At 39.4% G+C, this 19,681-nt stretch overlaps 1 protein-coding gene across 2 annotated transcripts in view; it reads right to left on the bottom strand.

Annotated features, from left to right (window-relative positions):
• Positions 1-19,681, bottom strand: part of FRAS1 (Fraser extracellular matrix complex subunit 1) — a 534,238-nt gene that overhangs the window by 143,404 nt on the left and 371,153 nt on the right. For both annotated transcript variants that reach the window (XM_070372561.1, XM_070372562.1), the window contains 3 exons: positions 18,933-19,259; positions 7,349-7,502; positions 831-1,009 (listed from right to left, as the gene is read on the bottom strand). In XM_070372561.1, coding sequence (XP_070228662.1) covers positions 831-1,009; positions 7,349-7,502; positions 18,933-19,259 — 660 coding nt within the window. The remainder of the gene's footprint in view (positions 1-830; positions 1,010-7,348; positions 7,503-18,932; positions 19,260-19,681) is intronic.

Raw genomic sequence — 19,681 nt, 5'->3', positions numbered from 1 at the left:
TCATGTGTGTGTGTGTGTGTGTGTGTGAATTCCTCAGTCATGTCAGACTCTTTGCAACCCCACAGACTGTAGCCTGCCAGGCTTCTCTGTCCATGGGATTTGCCAGGCAAGAATACTGGAGTGGATTGCCTTCTCCAGACAACCCTCATGACCTCATTTAATTCTAATCAGAGGCACCACCTCCATATACCATCACATAGATGGGTAAGATTTCAACATATGAACTTCAGTTGGACACATTCAGTCTACAGCACTGGTATTTGACTAATCTTAATAAATGATAGTCACACACCCTTACATAGTAATAGGCAGTATTCTAAATGCTTTATCTGTATTAACTCATTAAATCCTTACAACTCATTAAATCCGTACAATCCTATTTTACAGATGAGAAAACTGAAGTTCAAGGATTTCGTCCAAGTAATTTTTCCAAAGCTAGTACATGGCAGAAGTAAAACATAAACCCAATGAGTTTGGCTGCTAAACCCATGACCTTATCATAAGATGGTAAATGTTTCAAAACCATTTGAAAAAAGAAAATAAGATTTTTTTTCTCCATATGGCATTTTAATATTTTGAAAATACTTTTTGCCAAACACTTTAGCAATTATCCATTATAAATCTCTTTGCTATGAAATGATGTAGAGATCATAAGGCTGAATTGGCAAATTAATTAAAAATAAGTCTCTTGATGCTACTAGTTACATTTTTTCCACTCCCAAATGTGACTTGCAGGCAATCATAGAAAATGACTTGGATCATTTATAAATAAGGGTGAAGATTTTCATCAGACCATCCAGATATCAGAAAATTCAGGAAGCAGAGGGTACCTGAAAGCGGAAGGAGTCACTCTGGGCTGGGACCCCTGAGTGCCTGTACCACACGATGCCTTCGTTGATATCTTGCTGGGTGAAGGTGCTGGTGGGAGTTGCTGTCCTCCCATCAGGCAGGTGCTGCCCTCCATCTGCAGGGCTGTCTGCAGGCATATTAACCAGAAGGACCACCTCCCCTAGGAAAAGCACATAGTTAGTGAGGACCCTGGGAAAGGGAAAAGTCAATCAGAACTCTCATCTACTTCTCTATCACTTTTTTAAACAGAAAAGATATGGTACATTTCTTTATTTTTATTTAAGGTGAAGGAAAAGACATAAACACAGAACTCAGTAGATGTCATCAAAACCACCTTTAGACAAAAAATACTCAGTCTTTCAGTTAAAAGAGCTAAAAGCCATTCAAAGGCAATTCATGTATGAAGTTACTGACTTGTATCTATTAAAATTATATAAGAAGACTCTAATAGCCGTGAACATTGCAAATACTGGGCATTGAATAGATTCATTTCTACCCCACAACTTTCTATGAACAGAAAATGTTTTCTAACCAGGAAACTTTTGGTGTAAACAAAAGGGGAAACTAGGAAAAGATCAGGAAGAGTTCTATACAATGAAAATAATAATAGCTAATACTGGAATGCATATGACAGGTTCTGCATGAAGCACATCGCATAGTGGTTCAAACCCAGCTCCACCACGTAGAGCTGGGTGAGCTTACTTATGTACTAAAGTCTCTGTCCCTCATTGGTGAAAACAGAATGATAGTACATACTTCACAGGTGCTTAAAAAGAATGTTGGTTATCCTTATCACTGTGTTACTGAATCCTCCTGAAGATGCTATTATCATCTGCATTTTAAAGACAAAGTAATTTGTGCTCAGAAAAGTTCAAGAATTTGTTTGAGGTCAGGCAGATCTGAAGTGGAAGAGCTGGGATTTGAATCCGCAGCTCATTTTCCTAGTCATGAAACTCTGTTACCCATCATTATTTTATGTTCACAGACCAACATTTACCTTGATAAATAACTGATCATGTTTTCTCCTCCTTCACTCTCTAAACTTTATTAGAATTGAGGTAATGAAATCTACATCTAAACACCACCACCACCACCAATCTGTTTCTATTGTTTGTTCTTCACCTGGAGCTACTATTTTCTTAAAGTGAGATTGCAAATTCAGAGGTGTTATAGAAACAATCAAAATTTCACAAGGAGAATGTTCCTTCAAGGGAAGGCCAAGAAGAATGGATGAGGTTTAGGAGGGAGGGGACATGGGTGTGTACCTAAGGCTGATTCTTGTTGATGTTTGACAGAAAACAACAAAATTCTGTAAAGCAAGTATCCTTCAATTAAAAAATAATAAAAAAAACAGAAGTCACATTCTTGTGAAAATGAATCTAACAGTAAATCTGAAAGAAGCCTCTCTACCACTCTGATATGAAGAGGGAGAGAAGAGTGTATGTGTGTGTGTGTGTGTGTGTGTGTGTGTGTGTATGAGAGAGAGAGAGAAAGAGAAAAAAAGAAACTGTACATATCTTTTAAATGTTATGTAGAAAAAAAACCAGATCTTAGTGCATGAGACATATTGGGCAATTAACAGTACACTTTGATTACCCTAGAGAAATTAGTTTTCTTTCTCAAAGCAAATACTGATTCTAATATTAACATGCACTAAATTCAAGTTGAAAATGAACATAATATCCTGGATAGTGATGAAATACTGAAGTAATAGAAAAACATCAATATTCTTATTAAAGTAATCATGTGTAGAATCAACTCACTCTATTTCTTTCTTGGACTATTTCTCATTTGTACCTAAGTCACAAATTCCATTACCCATCTCTTGCTGGTTCAACTTCTGTTCATAAGACCTTGTTAATAAACATGCTTTCCCAGGATGTGGACTGCTTACGAATGTGGGTAGTTGCAAAATATTCTGAGAGGAGATTTCCACAATGAAAATATGGAGAATAGAAAAATATCTAAAGATCAGTTTCCTAGATATTCTGCTTTATAACAGGAAAGCTAATTAAGCAGGGTTTTCTTAACAAGTCCTAATGAAATAAACCTATTTTCCAGATTAAAAAAAACCCCTTGCCCTACTATGCAGATTAACAAGAATCATAAGATATTGACTAATCCCATTAATTTCAACTCAGTAAACAGTCAGTGAGCACCTTCTAGTTGCTAACTACTGTGGTCAGCCCTTTGGGACGGGGGACTCAAAGATCAGCAGGATGCAGTTCCTGCCTCTGGAGATCAGCCCCAGAAGCAACTGGAAGCCACTGTGAGAGTTTCAGTAGGTTAACGGCAAGAACTGATTTTTAGTAGAACACAGAATGTATGTGAAAGTTCTGTGAAAGAGGCTGGATTTTAATTTAGAGAACCAATAACAACAGTAGCTAATATTTATGTGGACTGCTGCTGCTGCTGCTAAGTCGCTTCAGCCGTGTCCAACTCTGTGCGACCCCACAGACGGCAGCCCACCAAGCCCCGCCGTCCCTGGGATTCTCCAGGCAAGAACATTGGAGTGGGCTGCCATTTCCTTCTCCAATGCAGGAAAGTGAAAAGTGAAAGTGAAGTCACTGAGTCATGTCCAACTCTCAGCGACCCCATGGACTGCAGCCTACCAGGCTCCTCCGTCCATGGGATTTTCCAGGCAAAAGTACTGGAGTGGGGTGCCATTGCCTTCTTTGACTAATTACAAAGTTGCTGGAAAAACCCAGATGAAATAAACTCAAGTAACAGAGGTAAGATCGGAAAGACATAAACAGATACTAGAATCATTAAAGAAGTGGAAGCAACAGAACTTAACAAGTGTGTCTGTAAAGGGTAAGAAAGAGAGAGGAATCAGATAATCGCCTATTAGGTTGGGTGATGAGTAAGGAAGCGAGCCCACTAATGGGATAAGCTGGTAGAAGAGAAGATGAGGAATTCAGCACTGGGTATGTGGAATCCAAGGTCTCTTTGTGATAAGCCCACAAGTAGACAGGGAGAAATACCAATATTTTGTGGGGTTCACTCCTTCTAGGTGAGAGCTTTTGCATTGTAACTCATCTCTGCTTTTATCATCGTATAACAAAATACAAGATGATTCTTTAAATATATGAAAATCCAGGTTTAAAAAACAGTCCAGGCTTAAAAAACAGAAAACAATATCTACTAGTGTTTTCCTTGATATTGAAGTCAATATTTTAACCAAGAATCTTGAAGGGAAAAGGTAATAGGTTTTAAGAATTAGAATCTCATTGGAATCACAATGAATTACTTTGGGGTTGAGATAATTTGCATTGAAGTTTCCTTACACTATCTAAATAACTTAGAGTCAGCAATGTAAGTCAGATTCTCCCTCAAATGATACTCAAGTTACTTGAATAAAACCATCTCATTTAATTTACTCTCAAATCTGCTAAAGGTACACATATTAATCAACTTGCCTAAACTTACATTTGAAAAAAGTGGTGAGTCTGAATGTAGGTCCTTTATGCATATACTACATGAGCAATTTACTTTGGACTCAGTCACACAGTCAGGTCTTCACCAAAGCCTAAAGCTCAACCGGAACATTCCAATGTGATGAGGGAGTGCATAGTAGCTAGGGTGGCACTGGGGTAAGGGCTCCATAATTCACAAAACCAGGATAGATGGATGTAAGTAGATTTGTGTTAAGTGGGCTTCTGGTTCCCACCACCTTTTTTGCTCTTGAATGGCTCCTAAGGGTAATGTGATTTGATTATTACCAGTGGGGAACTCTGAACACACGGAAATAGGATTATGTTCCTAGGAAGAAGTTAATTAAGAGAGTTATGGAAGAAAAGGGTCAAAATCTAGTCTGTATGGCATTTATCAAGCTGAAATGGCTCAAAAATCACCTCAGTGAGCATAGACTATTGGGATGGGATACCTTTAAGAAATTTAACTTCTTGATTGTTTTTATGATCAAGATAAAGGTAAAGAATTTAATACATCAAATGAGTCAAAGATTTTTAGAGCTGAAAAGACTTACACATTGTCTAGCTTAAAATCAGTGTGTGAAATATGGCAAAGTTGAAAAAGGTCTGTGAACTAATTAGTAGCATTGTAGTAGTGCTGATTTACTGGTTTTGATTATTGTTCTATGGTGGTGGTGGTGGTGGTGGTTTAATTGCTTCATCATGTCCAACTTTTTGCCACCCCATAGACTGAAGCTGTCCCTGGGATTTTCCAGGTAAGAATACTGGAATAGGTTGCCATTTCCATCTCCAGGGGATCTTCCCCACCCAGGATTGAACCTGGGTCTCCTGCATTGCAGGCAGATTCTTTACCAAGTGAGCCACCAGGGAAGCCCATTGTTCTATGGTTATATAAGATGTTAATATTGGGGGAAGCAGTTAAAGCATATTCAAGGGCTTTTTTGCACTATTTTTGCAACTTTTCAGTAAGTCTAAAATTATTTTTAAGTAAAAATTTAAAAAATTATCTAGTTTCATCTTTCAAAGAAATGTATGGCTCAAGGGGGTCTACTTGCTCTCCTCAAGATTATACATCCATAATAAACTACAGTCCAGCTAGACTGATTGTTCTATAATTTTGTCAATTATTGATTAGATTATGACTTTCAATGCCTTTGTGGACTCTAAAGTTATTCTTAAACAATACTGAGTTAATTTTTTCTTCACCAGAGAAAATACATAATTTTAAGAATCTGATAACCTGAGGGAAAATGAATTATTATTTCTCTACTATTTATCACACCAAGCAATTTTAATGACTACAATTTTCATTTTCAAGTAATTACTATTTCTTTAAAAAAATCTGCCTGTTTGTTGTTTTTATTTTTTAATGGCATTTTATCTCCTTACAGTTTCAATTCCTTCTTCTGTGTTTTTAAATCTTTTAAAATATGCTTATTTCATAGTTTTTGTAAGCTAGTTCCTTCATTTGAAATTCTTTGGGTTTTAATCTTCTTGTTTGTTTTGGTTATGGTACTACATATTATTTCCTCATATGTTCTGTAATTTTGAATTCTGAGCTAATCTTCAGTGGTTATATCTGTGAGAATCTGTGTGGTCTGGAGTTAAGAGTGGGCGTTCCACAGTAGTTTCTACTTTTTTCTGCAAGGGACTCAAGAAGTATCATTGGCCTGAGATCAATTTTCACATTACTGCCTCAGCTTTGGGTTTCTCAGACAATGCAAATGGTATAAGAGAACTTTGGGTCTTCAGGAGAAATAGGTCTGAAGTTCTGAATTCTTAGTAGGCATTTTTTGTTCTACTCTGAGCCCTGGGAAACACTGGTAGTTTCTTTGCCATCTATCTGTGCTGGTGAGCTTCTTGCCTTAATTCCAGCTTTTTGTCTCTGCATGGGGATTAAATCCCAAGCCCCCCATGTTATTGAGACATACACAACCCATCTCAGAGAAGACACGCCATCAGCTCCTGCCCAGGTTTGCAGGTTTCCTGCAACAGGTTTCCTTCTGTTTCTTGCACCTGGAGATTCTTCTGTATCCTTGAGGGATCAGCTATGAGTGCCTTTTAGTTCTTCATCTCTTTTACCCATCATTTCTAGGTGACAATGGTAGGTTATCCCACTCTACTATCTGTCTGGAAGTGGAAGTAATGATGGAAAACTTGAGAAATGCTTTTATGTAAAGACTTTTTTAAAAAATAAAAAGAAAGTCACAAGAAGAAAGCAGGTGAGGGGAAACTTCCTAGTGTCCAGTGATTAAGACTTGGCATTTTCACTGCTGGCGCCAGGGTTCAGTTCCTGGATGGGGAACATTCACAAGCCAGGTGGCAAAAAAAAAAAAAAAAAAAAAAAAAAAAATCAGTGATGGACACAAGGTAGAGTTTAAGAGCCTGAACTTTGACATTAAACTGACATAATGCTAGCCAGGTGACTTTTAACAAGTTATGCTCTCTGAAAAATGGATTTGTTTATTTAAAAAAAATTTTTAACATCTTGTAATGCTTTTAATTACTTCCCTGGTGGCTCAGATGGTAAAGCGTCTGCCTACAATGTGGGAGATCCAGGTTCAAACCCTGGGTTGGGAAGATCTATTAAAACAGGTGTTTTAAACATATATCTTTCTTCACATATATTATTATTTTGTAGGACAGATGCCTAGAAGGGGATTATTATTCAAATTATCAGTGAGTTTGATACAAAGTGCTAATTTGTACAGTAGTGAAGTCTGGATTAATTTAGCTCCCACCATCTGTGAAGAAAGAGACTCAGTTTTTCATATTCCCACTGTGCTCTATCCTTACCCTCAAGTGCACTGGCTCTAAAGGGAAGTTGTTTTAAAACTTACATTTTAGGTTTAAATATACTATGTTTCCATCACTTAGCATACTACCTAGTACCTGATATGAACACAGTGTGATTGTGCTCTTTGATTATTCTTTCTTTCAAGGGGATGTGTTTGAAAGACAAGTTCATTGGAAACACAACCTGGCTGTGTGGCATCACACAGAAGCGAGTCTAAGACTGCTGAAAGCAATGATGAAATCATGACAAAGGAAAAAAAAAAAGTTACCAAATTGGGGGTGGTCCTGTGTGATTTTGTAGATGATTTCTGAGGCACTGGCACCTGGAGCTTCTGCCTGTAAGATTCTGTTAGTAATCTGCAGCATCCCGCCTTCTGGAACCCATACCATTGAATTAGCCACAAGCCGAAGACCTCGATCATTCTAGAATAAAGAGAGAGTACAGCATTAGGTTCCCTGGTTCGTATCCAGGTGCCCCCTTAGTGATTTTGGCTTGCCTGGTGCCTCAGTGGTAAAGAATTCGCCTGCCAATGCAGGACATGAGGGTTCGATCCCTGGGTCAGGAGAAGGAATGGAGAAGGAAATGGCAACCCAGTTCAATATTCCTGCCTGGAAAATCCAATGGACAGAGAAGCCTGGCAGGCCACCGTCCATGCAGTCACAAAAGAGTTGGCCGCAACTGAACAACAAAAAATAAGGTATCAGTCTTTAAAGATATAAGTTATTAGGTCCTACTCCTGCTAAATGTTGTCTAAAAAGAGAGATTCATAGCTTTAGAGTCACACTGTGAACAATATGTATATGTGTAGATATATACACGTGTTAAGTATATAGGTAGGTAGGTATATATGCTGCTTTTTTCTTCTAATTTCTCATGAGCAAGTAACTTGTATCATTTAGAAAGACGAAGTCTCCCCATTTCTTTATTTCATTTGTCCATCTAACTTCCATCCTCCCCATCCACCTATATTCAACAACTATTCATTAAGCCTCTATTATATGCCAGATATTTTGCTGGAGGACTGAGGTATATAAGGCTGGCTGAAATAAGACCTCAGTTTCAGAACCTACAGTCTAGTTGGGCAGACAGACATATAAGTAGTTAGGCTGCATCACAAGTGAGGCTTCAGCAGGGCACTAGGAGAGAATAAAGGAGACAGGAGATACCTCTTTGGGGAAGGAATGTTCAGGAAGGCTTTCCTATGGAAATGCCACTTAATTCTTGAATGACCGAAAAAGGCTTTTTCTAAGTGAATAAGAGAAATAGACTCCAGGAAGAGGGCCTAGCCTAAGTGAAGATATTAGCTAATGCAATGTGTGCTTAATAAACTATCCAAGTGTCCAGACAAGAAGAATCTAGGGAGCCAGGGGAAGTGAAAGTCGCTACGTTGTGTTTGACTCTTTGTGACCCCACTGACTGTAGCCTGTCAGGCTCCTCTATCCATGGAATTCTCCAGGCAAGAATACTGGAGTGGGTTGCTATTTCTTCCTCCAGGGGATCTTCCTGACCCAGGGATCAGACCCGGGTCTGCCGCACTGCAGGCAGATTTTTTACCATCTGAGCTACCAGGGAAGCCTGAGCCATGGGAGGGGATGAATAAAAAGTGAACTTAATGTTGGCTAGGAGAAGGTAGAAGCTGCACTGAAAGTCTCACTTTAGCTTGTAGGCACTGTAAAGTCAACATGAATCAACAGGGAAGGAAAAGGATGATCAGGTCTGGGTTTTAGAGAACCTCCAACAGCAAGAGACGGTAGGGACTAGGGCTGGGATGAATCTGGGGCTGCAGAAACCATTTAACCAGTTCTTGTAACGGCTTAGGTGAGAGAAGACAAAGGTGATTGCGGTGGGAATGAATAGTGTTTTTAATTTTTATCTCCTATACTTTAAAAAAAGAGCAACAGATTCCGGAAACACTGCAGAGGCCAAACTGATGGGCCTGGATGACTGATTGAAAGTGAAGCCCTTAGAAGCAGCAGTAGGGAACAGCTGACTGGTAGAAATCACCTCGTTAGTGCTCCTGAGAAGGCAACCATTCTAATTGCTAAAGCTAATGTCATTAAAAAGTGCTGCCACTCATGATTTGCAGGCGCACACCTCTTCCAAAGCTTCCTAATTGACATCTTCCACAGGATGGGATTAGTGAGACAGCCTGTGTTCTGGTTTCATTTTTCCTACTTTCACAATCTGATATTTCAAAATAGGGCATTTCAGAAGGGATGTTATTTTAAATGATTGCTGTTTCAAATATGCCAATAAATAGGACAGAGCAAACAGCATGCCCAGGAGGAGAATATTCGGAACAGAAGACAACAAGTATTCCTTTGCTGTCTCTTGAATGAGAGCATTTGCCCCTCTCAGGACGTGGCCACAGCCATTTTTACCACAATCACTGAGAAACTGAGTCAGTGCCCAGGAGAATGTGGTTGCTGTTGCCAACACACCTTCTACGTGATTGGTAATCAAGGGCAAAATCACACTGGATTTTCACAATTCAGATGGCATATTATTTATGAAAACATCAAGACACTCCAAAAACTTGGCATGTCACCTACCAGAATTCTGGGGGAAAGGGACCTATTAACTGTGTGTGTGTTAGTTGCTCAGTCATGTCTGACTCTTTGCAACCCCATGGACTGTAGCCCGCCAAGCTCCTCTGTCCATGGGATTCTCCAGGCAAGAATACTGGAGTGGGTTTACATTTCCTTCTCTACTATTAACTCTAGCAGAGTTTTATGTAACATAATAATTACTTGAACCCAGGAATATTAATTGCCAGAAATCTTTCTAATAGCAGCAGCCTCAGCACACTTGATTGTGTGATGATCAGTCACATACCAACCACAATTTTATTGGACTGATGAGTAGTGTGGTTTTTCACATTCCAAATAAGTAAATAAGCACTGTGCCCTGAATGCATATCCCCAGATCTTTCTTCTACTGCATTTCTATATAGACTACACTTTATCAATTCAATTCTTTGTAACTCCTGTCTCAGTGTCAATTTTTAAGAAACAGTTCTTTTTGCAACTCAGTGTTCAGAAACCAGCACCATCTGGAAGCCTCTTACAATTTCAGTCTCTCAGGCCCCATCCCAGACCTTCTGAAGTAGAATCTTCATTTGAATTTTTTACTAGTTTTATTGAAGTATATTTGACAAAGAAAAACTGTATGGCAGTGGCACCCCACTCCAGCACTCTTGCCTGGAAAATCCCATGGATGGAGGAGCCTGGTAGGCTGCAGTCCATGGGGTCGAGAAGAGTCGGACACGACTGAGTGACTTCACTTTCACTTTTTACTTTCATGCATTGGAGAAGGAAATGGCAACCCACTCCAGTGTTCTTGCCTGGAGAATCCCAGGGATGGGGGAGCCTAGTGGGCTGCCGTCTCTGGGGTCGCACAGAGTCGGACACGACTGAAGCGACTTAGCAGCAGCAGCAAAATATATAACTTCCCTGGTGGCTCAAAAGTAAAGAATCTACCTGCAATGCAGAAGACCTGGGTTCAGTCTCTGGGTTGGGAAGATCCCCTGGAGGAGGGCATGGCAACCCACACCAGTATTCTTGCCTGGAAAATCCCATGGACAGAAGAGCTTGGCAGCCTATATAGTTCATGGGGCCACAAAGAGTCAGACACAACTGAGCAACTAACACTTACTTACTTAAGGTATATAACATGATGTTTTGTTGTATGTATAAATTGTGAAATGATGAACACAATCAAGCTAATTAAGCCTTCCACCACCTCACAGAGTTATAGATTTTTGTGTATGATAAAAACACTGAAGATCAACTCTCTTAGCAAGTATACAATACAGAATTCTTAAGTATAATCACCATGCGATACGTTAGATCTGCAGAATTATTCATCACTTATGACAGAATCTTTCTACTCTTTGACCGACATCTCCTGGTTTCCCCCACTCCTAGCAGCCATCATTTCACACTGTTTTGATGAGTTCGAATTCTTCAGATTACAAATGTGAGGTAGTGCTGTCTGTGTGGGCTTCCCTGTGGCTCGGCTGGTAAAGAATCTGCCTGCAATGGGAGAGACCTGGGTTTGATCCCTGGGTTGAGATGATTGCTTGGAGAAGGGAAAGGCTACCCACTCCAGTATTTTGGCCTGGAGAATTCCATGGACTGTATATTCCATGGAGTTGCAAAGAGTTGGACACGAATGACCAACTTTCACTTTCAGCTTATTCTATAAGCTCGTGTCTGCAGTCACAAATGACAACCTTTTTTTTTTATTTTAAAGGCTGAGTAACATTCCATTGTATATACAACCACATTTCCTTTATCCATTCATCCACACTTAGGTTGTTTTTATATCTTGGCTGTTGTAAATCGTCCTGCAATAAACATGGGAGTGCAGATATCTCTTTGGGACACTGACTTCATTTCCTTTGGACGTATATCCAGACATGGGATTGCTGGATTATACAGTAATTTTATTTTTAACTTTTTAAGGAACATCCATACTGTTTTCCACAGCAGCTGTACCAACTTAGAATTCCACCAACAGTGTATAAAGGTTCCCTTTTCTCCTTACCTTCACCAATACTTGTTATTTGTGTCTTTTTGAGAACAGCCTTCTAACAGATGTAAGATGATATCTCATTGTGGTTTTGATTTGTCTTTTCCTAATTAGTGATTTTGAGCCCCTTTTCATGCATCTGTTGGCCATTTGTATGTCTTCTCTGAAAAATGTCTATGTACCTTCTAAGCTCCTTTTTAAATCTCTATTTTTTTTAGCTATTGAGTTGAGTTCCTTGTATATTTTAGATATTAACCCCTTATTGGATAGATGTTTTCAAAATTTTGTCCCATTCTTTACTTTGCCTTTTCATTTTGTTGATGGTTTCCTTTGGGCACAGCATTTTAGTCCCACTTATATTTTAATAAAATCCCCAGGAGATATGGAATCATGCTGAAGTGTGAGAAGTCTGACCCAAGGACAGAGATCACAATGGGTTTAGAATGCTTCTCCCAAACTCCACAGACAAGCCGTTAAGAATATTTACATTTATAACAGAGTAATACATATGCCTCTGCTTTGGAACTGTTTGTTGACAGTACTTAAGAAGAAATGGACAACCATCCAAGGAAAAGAAGTATAATTCTTCCCATTTATTATGATGAAGATTATTTTGTCAATTGCTTTCTTTTGGGGGAGGGTCCAGGGAAGATTCAAAAAGAGAAGAATAGAAGTCTGTGCACCATCTTTTTCTACAGCTAACATGTCCTAAACAAATTTGAACCTACTTTCCCCAGTGGTTCTGACATTTTGCAATTTCTGTATCTCCTTATATAGGCACACCTTGGAGATACTGTGGATTTGGTTCCAGACCACTGCAATAAAGCAAATATCGCAATAAAATGAGTCACACAATTTTTTTGGCTTCCCAGTACATATAAAAATTATGATGTACCTTATGGGGCTTCCCTGGTACCTCAGATGCTAAAGAATATGCCTGCAATGCAGGAGACTTAGGTTCGATGCCTGAGTTAGGGAGATTCCCCCTGGAGAAGGAAATGGCAACCCACTCCAGTATTCTTGCCTGGAGAATTCCATGGACACAGGAGCCTGGCAGGCTATGGTCCACGGGGTCGCAAAGAGTTGGGTGTGACTGAGCAACTAACACTTTCACTTTACATGATACTGCTGCTGCTAAGTCACTTCAGTCATGTCCGACTCTGTGCGACCCCAGAGACGGCAGCCCACCAGGCTCCCCCGTCCCTGGGATTCTCCAGGCAAGAACACTGGAGTGGGTTGCCATTTCCTTCTCCAATGCATAAAAGTGAAAAGTGAAAGTGAAGTCACTCAGTCGTGTCCGACCCTCAGTGAATCCATGGATCGCAGCCTTCCAGACTCCTCAGTCCGTGGGATTTTCCAGGCAAGAGTCCTGGAGTGGGGTGCCATTGCCTTCTCCTTACATTATACTATAGTCCATTAAGTGTCTTTAAAAAACCAATGTACATACCTTAATTAAAATTTATTGCAAAAAATGCTAACCATCATCTGAGCCTTTAGCATGTCATAATCTTTAATAGTAACACCCCAAATCACTGATTACCATTAACAAATATAATAACACTAATTTAAAAGCTTGAAATATTGCAAAAATTACCAAACCATGTTACAAAGACATGAAGTGAGCAAATGCTGTTGGAAAAATGGCCCTGACAGACTTGCTCAATACAGAGTTGCTACAAATCTTCAATTCATAAAAAACACAGTATTTGCAAAACACAATAAAATGAAGTATGCGTATAGGGTTTTTTTTTTTTTAATGGTACACATATCCTTCTAAGTTCAAGAAATTAGCCATAATTTCAGCTGAAGAATCTTCTGCCTGGTGATGTTTTATATATTCTTCAGGGTACCACATTAGAAGGAAATGAAATCTCAACAAAGGATATGGAGGCATAATTAAAATAGTGATTTAAATTAAATAGTTCTAATTAATTTCATAAAACAACAGGCATACAGAAATGCTGGTAATAAAGTTTAGCTATTATATGCTGTATCACAAACAAAGATTTTAATTTTGTAAACCAGAAGTAAAGGCGCATGACTTTATCATTTGGAGGAAAAATCCCGCAAACAAAGTGTAAACTCCCTTCCTCCCCAGTGAAAGATTGGAATATAAATGATGAGCTTCACTATGATGGTGTACCCCAACCCAACTTTATTCAATAGAAAATGTCTACAATTGGATATAACAGCAACCCTCACATATTATTTATTCTATAAGAAATAATTTGTAATGGGTCATTTATACCATGGCTTTTAAAATTTAATCTTGGAAGTCATAGTGGATTTTAGGGAAGGATTATGTGAGGTGACACCTAAAAGGTGAAACACAGATGCTATCTACCAGAATGAAAACCAACAAAAAGATAATTGCACTGTTCTGTGTTTGCCAGTGTGTGTATATGTCTCAGAAACTGCAGCTTTGGATCAAGAGTACAAAATCATTGTTCCATGTAGATTTCAACTGCTTTATAAATGAACAAACAAATACATAAATATTTTGTAATTGACAAACACTTTTTGAGAGTGTACTTTGAGTGATGTACCTTACAAGATACTAAATCGAACTAGCTCAACAAGTCCAAAACAGGTGAAAACCTGATATGTGGTGAGGCTTTATTTATTTATGAGGCAGGAAGACTCTTTTTCAGGGAAATAAACATCTTCATGCCATTGATATTTATAACTCTCACCAACACCCTTGTAATCAAATTGTGTCCCTGTAAGACAACCCATGGGAGGACAGGTTTTAAGAAAATTGAGGGAAAGCACATGAGCCTTACCAAGGCCAAACAGCCAGAGAAGGCTTTCAGCAATAGAATTTTCCATCCAGGTCATAGCATGACACTTGGGGGTTTTTAACATCAAAGCATTACCCAGTTGCAGAAAACTGCTCAGACAACAACAAATGAGGTCAGAAAGATCATCAGATTTATTGCCAAAGTAGAAAAAGAGGCATGATTTTCAGAGATGCTTTAATTAATGAAAAAGAAGGTAATTCCTTGAAAGCCCAGCAGTGGAGAGAAATCTGCCAATAACCAAGGCTTCTCCCTGCCCACATTTTAGCCCTTATTAGACCCCGATTGCTTTAGAATTGTATCTCCACAGGCTTGAGTTTGGTAATCCGCCCAATTAATGAAAGCCTATTACCTTTTAATCTTTTTGAATTCTTTTGCCTCCTTCCCCCAACAGAACATGTTTCAACATCTGTCTTGGGCCTGTTTTCTCCTCAGCAACTCAGTATAAGCCTGGAGGGTAGCAGTCAAGTTTACTCACTGTCAGGCCAAGGATAAAATCATAAATTTGGGGAAAGTAACATAGAATCTGGTAAATAAGAGTGGAACCGACAGCTCTTAGCCACAGTTTCAGATGGGCCATTCCAGCATCAGCAGAAGAGCCCAGTAGGCTGATGAATCTGATGCAAGGAATGTACTCAAAGGCAGGAATATGGGCACCAGGATACCTCCAGTTGATGCCTCCACCCATCTCTCTCCATCCAACAGAAACATACTAAGCTTCCACAATGTGTTTGGCTCAGGGCTCCAATACTGAAACAGTTCCTGCTCTCATAAAGCTTCCTTTTTCCATCCCTCCTTCCCTTTCCATCTATCTTACTAGATTAAGTTTTATGTTGAACAACACTGGGATTAATTTGTATGTTCATTCACTAGGAATTAGACCTAAAATCCTTGGTCATTCTATTTAAGCCACCAGCTATACATCGGCCAGTAACTGTCCTCACCCCAAATTTAATACACAGGTAGCCTCGGGGTGAGGACTTTGATGCTCTCTTCAGAAATGGCTAGCAGAACAAAATCAATCATGGCTGACTATGTACCTATTGGACGCCATTAGCAGTTAAGGCAATTTTTTCTTCTCGGGCTTGAGTAGACTTACGATTATCAATAGCTTCACTCACTTCAAGCCCAGACTGCTTGGATAGGACATTGAGAAACTGACTAAATTATTGTCTCCATTCTGTCCATTAAGGGGATAAGAATACATATGACCAAAAACACTGGGGAAAAAATGAGCTAGAATGTAAAAAAGCCATATGGTTAAGTGTGAAGAGACAGAACATGCTTGATTTGAAATCTCAGATCCATCACTAAGTAACTTTTGGAGAAATAAACATTTTTAAACCTCTTTAAATGCTTTTAAACCTCCTTTATTTCAGTTTCCCCTTTTGGAAAATTAAAGATAATAATTCGACAAATTCCCTATAATGATCTTGAAGATCAAAAAAAGTAATTCACATCAAGCATTACTGCCCAATGAAAGATAAAACAAACAAAAATTCCTTCCACCAATAGTAGAATATCCTTTAGAGGTAATAAGATTACATAGCCTCTATTTTAACCTTCTTCACTTGGATATTGTAAAGATAAGCAGAATAGATGTCAGAAAAAGCACTCTGAATTCCTAAAAGAAGATACAGTCTACATTTGTAAAATATTTTCAGGATGAGACTGACATGTTTATTAGTCATACATTCTAATGGCTGCCAGGGCTCTGGTAACTGGTTTCACTTTTCTAATTCATTGGCTTAGAAGCCATTAGCTCACCTGATGGACAGGTAAGCACAGCACTACAGGAGATGGAGGCATGGAAGGGGGATGGGGGAAGGACAGTCATATGACCCCCAGCTTGTAGGCAGTGTAAGAATTCTCAAGTTCTATGCTTAAGCCTAATTTATAAATTAGAATTCTGTTTTTCTTTGTCATGCTTTGGTATTCAAAACATCTAAAATCCTAGAAACACCCTTCAGTCATGGGCCATGATGGTGCAACACACTGTACTCAGCTCCAAACATGGAGATTGAAACCTCAATAGGAAAGGTGGCTGCTAGGGTTGCACTGAAATCCTGTAACAATCTTAAAGAAACCAAGAAGGAAGGACAGAAAACTTTCTGTGTCTGTCTAGACTTCACCTCTTCAGAAGTAAGCCTCATCTCCCAGGGCAATTGCAAGAGGGTGATAATTAGGATTAGCTTCAAGGTGGCTATCAGCCAACTCGATCTCATCATCAGCCTTCGCCTCCTCCCTCCCATCTCATCCCACCATCACTGTTTTCAACAGCTGAAAATAATGAGACCAGAGACTAAGAAACCATCTGGCAAACCATATTAGATTCAGCTCTTCACCTTCACGGGGATCAGTTGCAAATTGCAAGTGATCGCTGGTGAGAAAGTGACAAGTGATTTCTAAACTGTCCTCAGCACATCAATCTCTCTAGCTAATCATCAGTGACACTTCAATAGGTGCTGATATTTGGAATGAGAAGTTATAAAAAAATTATAAGTCTCCCAACCTGCCATCATAGGAAAGAGTCATTCTTGCTTTTACAGAGAAAAGAGCTTTGAGTGAAATATCATCAAGGAATAACATGGCTTTGAAAATATTTTTCGATTAGCATGGGCTAGCCCATTTGTATTTCCCTAAATGTGGTGGCCATCCTATGAGCGGTATCCAAAACCTTTTATGTTGTACATGGATGAAATTGTATAAAATGGCTATGTATTAATTTTAATAAGTTGGAAAAAAAATTTAATTCTACATTAAGTCCAGGATTTCACAAGTGCTATTTATTAGGAAGAAGTCATGATTTTAAAAAAGTAAGTTGAATCACTAATCATTAGAGAAATATAAAGCAAAACTACAATGAAGTATCACCTGATACTGGTCAGAATGGCCATAAGTAAAAAAATCTACAAACAATAAATGCTGGAGAGGGTGTGGAGAAAAGGGAACCTCCCTACATTGTTGGTGGGAATGTAAATTGGTACAACCACTATGGAAAGCAGTATGGAGGTTCCTTAAAAAACTAAATACAGAACTACGACATGATCCAGCAATCTCACTACTGGGCATGTACCCTGAGAAAACCACAATTAGAGAAGATACATGCACTCCAGTGTTCACTGCAGCACTATTTACAATAGCTAAGACACGGAAGCAACCTAAATGCCCATCAACAGAAGAATGGATAAAGAAGATATGGTATGTGCACCATTGTGTACACGTGGTATATATACACAGTGGAATAGTACTCAACCATAAAAAAGAATGAAACGATGCTACTTATGGACCTGAGGGATGGACATGAATGGACCTGACCCAGAGATTGTCATACTGAGTAAAGTAAGTCAGACAGAGAAAGAGAAATATATGAGATCACTTATATGAGGAATCTTAAAAAATGGTACAAATGAACTCATGTACAAAACAGAAACAGAGTCACAGATGTAGAAAACAAACTTATGGTTACAAAGGGGAAAGGTGGAGGGTATAAATTAGGAGATTAGAATTGAGATATACACACTGCTGTATATAAAATAGATAACTAACATGGACTTGTTGCATAGCACCAGGAACTCTACTCAATACTCTGTAATGATCTACATGGGGAAGAATTTAACAAAGAATTGAATATATGCATATGTATAACTGATTCATTTTGCTGTACACCTAAAACTAACACAGTATAAATCTATACTCCATAAAAATTATTTTTTAAAAAAGTGGTGGTCATGGTGCTTTAGTCACTAAGTCGTGTCTGACTCTTGAGATCCCATGGACTGTAGCCTGCCAAGCTCTTCTGTCCATGGGACTCTCCAGGCAAGAATACTGGGGTGAGTTGCCATTTCCTTCTCCATTTAAAAAAGTAAGTTGATTCAAATAAAAGTATTCAGTAAGTAATAGGACAGGCACTCACAGATACAGCAAAAACACAGGGAAGTGGCATGGGGATGACTTAAGCTGAGAACCACTGCTCTTTACTGGGTACCTACCTGCTAGGCCAAGGATTCCTATGGTTACTAAAAGACAGAGTTTCCTCATCCTGTTTAAGCTGGGCTAACAGATGACTGAACTTATCTTTTTTTGATTCATTATAATAAGCTGACTATAAGCTTCATATCACACGAGCTATTTTAAAAGAGCAGACAAGAACAGAGGTGTACTTGATTCTTATGATCATGCTCAGGAAGGAAGCCAAAAAAATCAGTGGACAATGAGGTATTTTCATGGCAGCAAGTCAACACAAAGGTTCAGAAGTGTCCCTTTTGCAGAGACCATGGGGACAGTTCTTTTGAACCAAGGGTGCTCCAGACAAAATATACACCATCCCCCTGAGACTGAGCAATGTGTTCTTGTAATCTTTCAATGTCCTAAAAGAACCTCCATAATAGGGTCTTAATAAATGTTTGAATACATAAATAACTACCTGCATCTTAAATTTATAAACATTGCAAAATAACATCATTGATATAACTTTACATCTAGGTGCAAGGAAACTGTAGCTTTAGGAATGAGGCCTACCTTGGGCACGGTCCTCACATGAAACAGTATATTTTGGAAGGAGTGTCCATCATTGGCCTGCAAGACTGTGATGTCAGAAGTGCTATCCGAGCCATCGTGAACATACTGGAGAAGGCCCCTAGAGAGCTCGTCCAGACGAAACTGATAGACAGGGGCCGCCGGGGACTGGAGCGTTTGGAGCAACTGGCCGTGAAGTGGAGGATCGAGCACCTCAACCACCACATCTTGTGGGTTGTCGTCATCTCTGATGTCAAGCAGCTGGGTGGTGATGGTTCCCCTCTCTCCTCTGTTGATATGGAGGACCTCATTCCTCAGAACATAGGGGGCCTGTGGAGTTGAAGGGAAGGAAGAGAGGAGGCACTATTAGCAGGAAAAGAGAGGACAATCTGGTGGACCAGAAGTCAGTTGTGTGTAGCCTGATTGCTCTTTCTGTGATTTATAAGGAAATCTAGATGCTCCTGCCAGAGAAGGCGATGGCACCCACTCCAGTACTCTTGCCTGGGAAATCTCATGGATGGAGGAGCCTGGTAGGCTGCAGTCAATGGGGTCGTGAAGAGTCGGACACGACTGAGCGACTTCACTTTCACTTTTTACTTTCATGCATTGGAAAAGGAAATGGCAACTCACTCCAGTGTTCTTGCCTGGAGAATCCCAGGGACGGCAGAGCCTGGTAGGCTGCCGTCTATGGGGTCGCACAGAGTCAAACACGACTGACACAACTTAGCAGCAGCAACAGCGGATGCTCCTGC

Source organism: Bos mutus, chromosome 6, assembly GCF_027580195.1.
Source record: "Bos mutus isolate GX-2022 chromosome 6, NWIPB_WYAK_1.1, whole genome shotgun sequence".
In the NCBI taxonomy this organism is placed as follows: domain Eukaryota; kingdom Metazoa; phylum Chordata; class Mammalia; order Artiodactyla; family Bovidae; genus Bos; species Bos mutus.
This window is presented reverse-complemented; position numbering and strand designations above follow the sequence as displayed.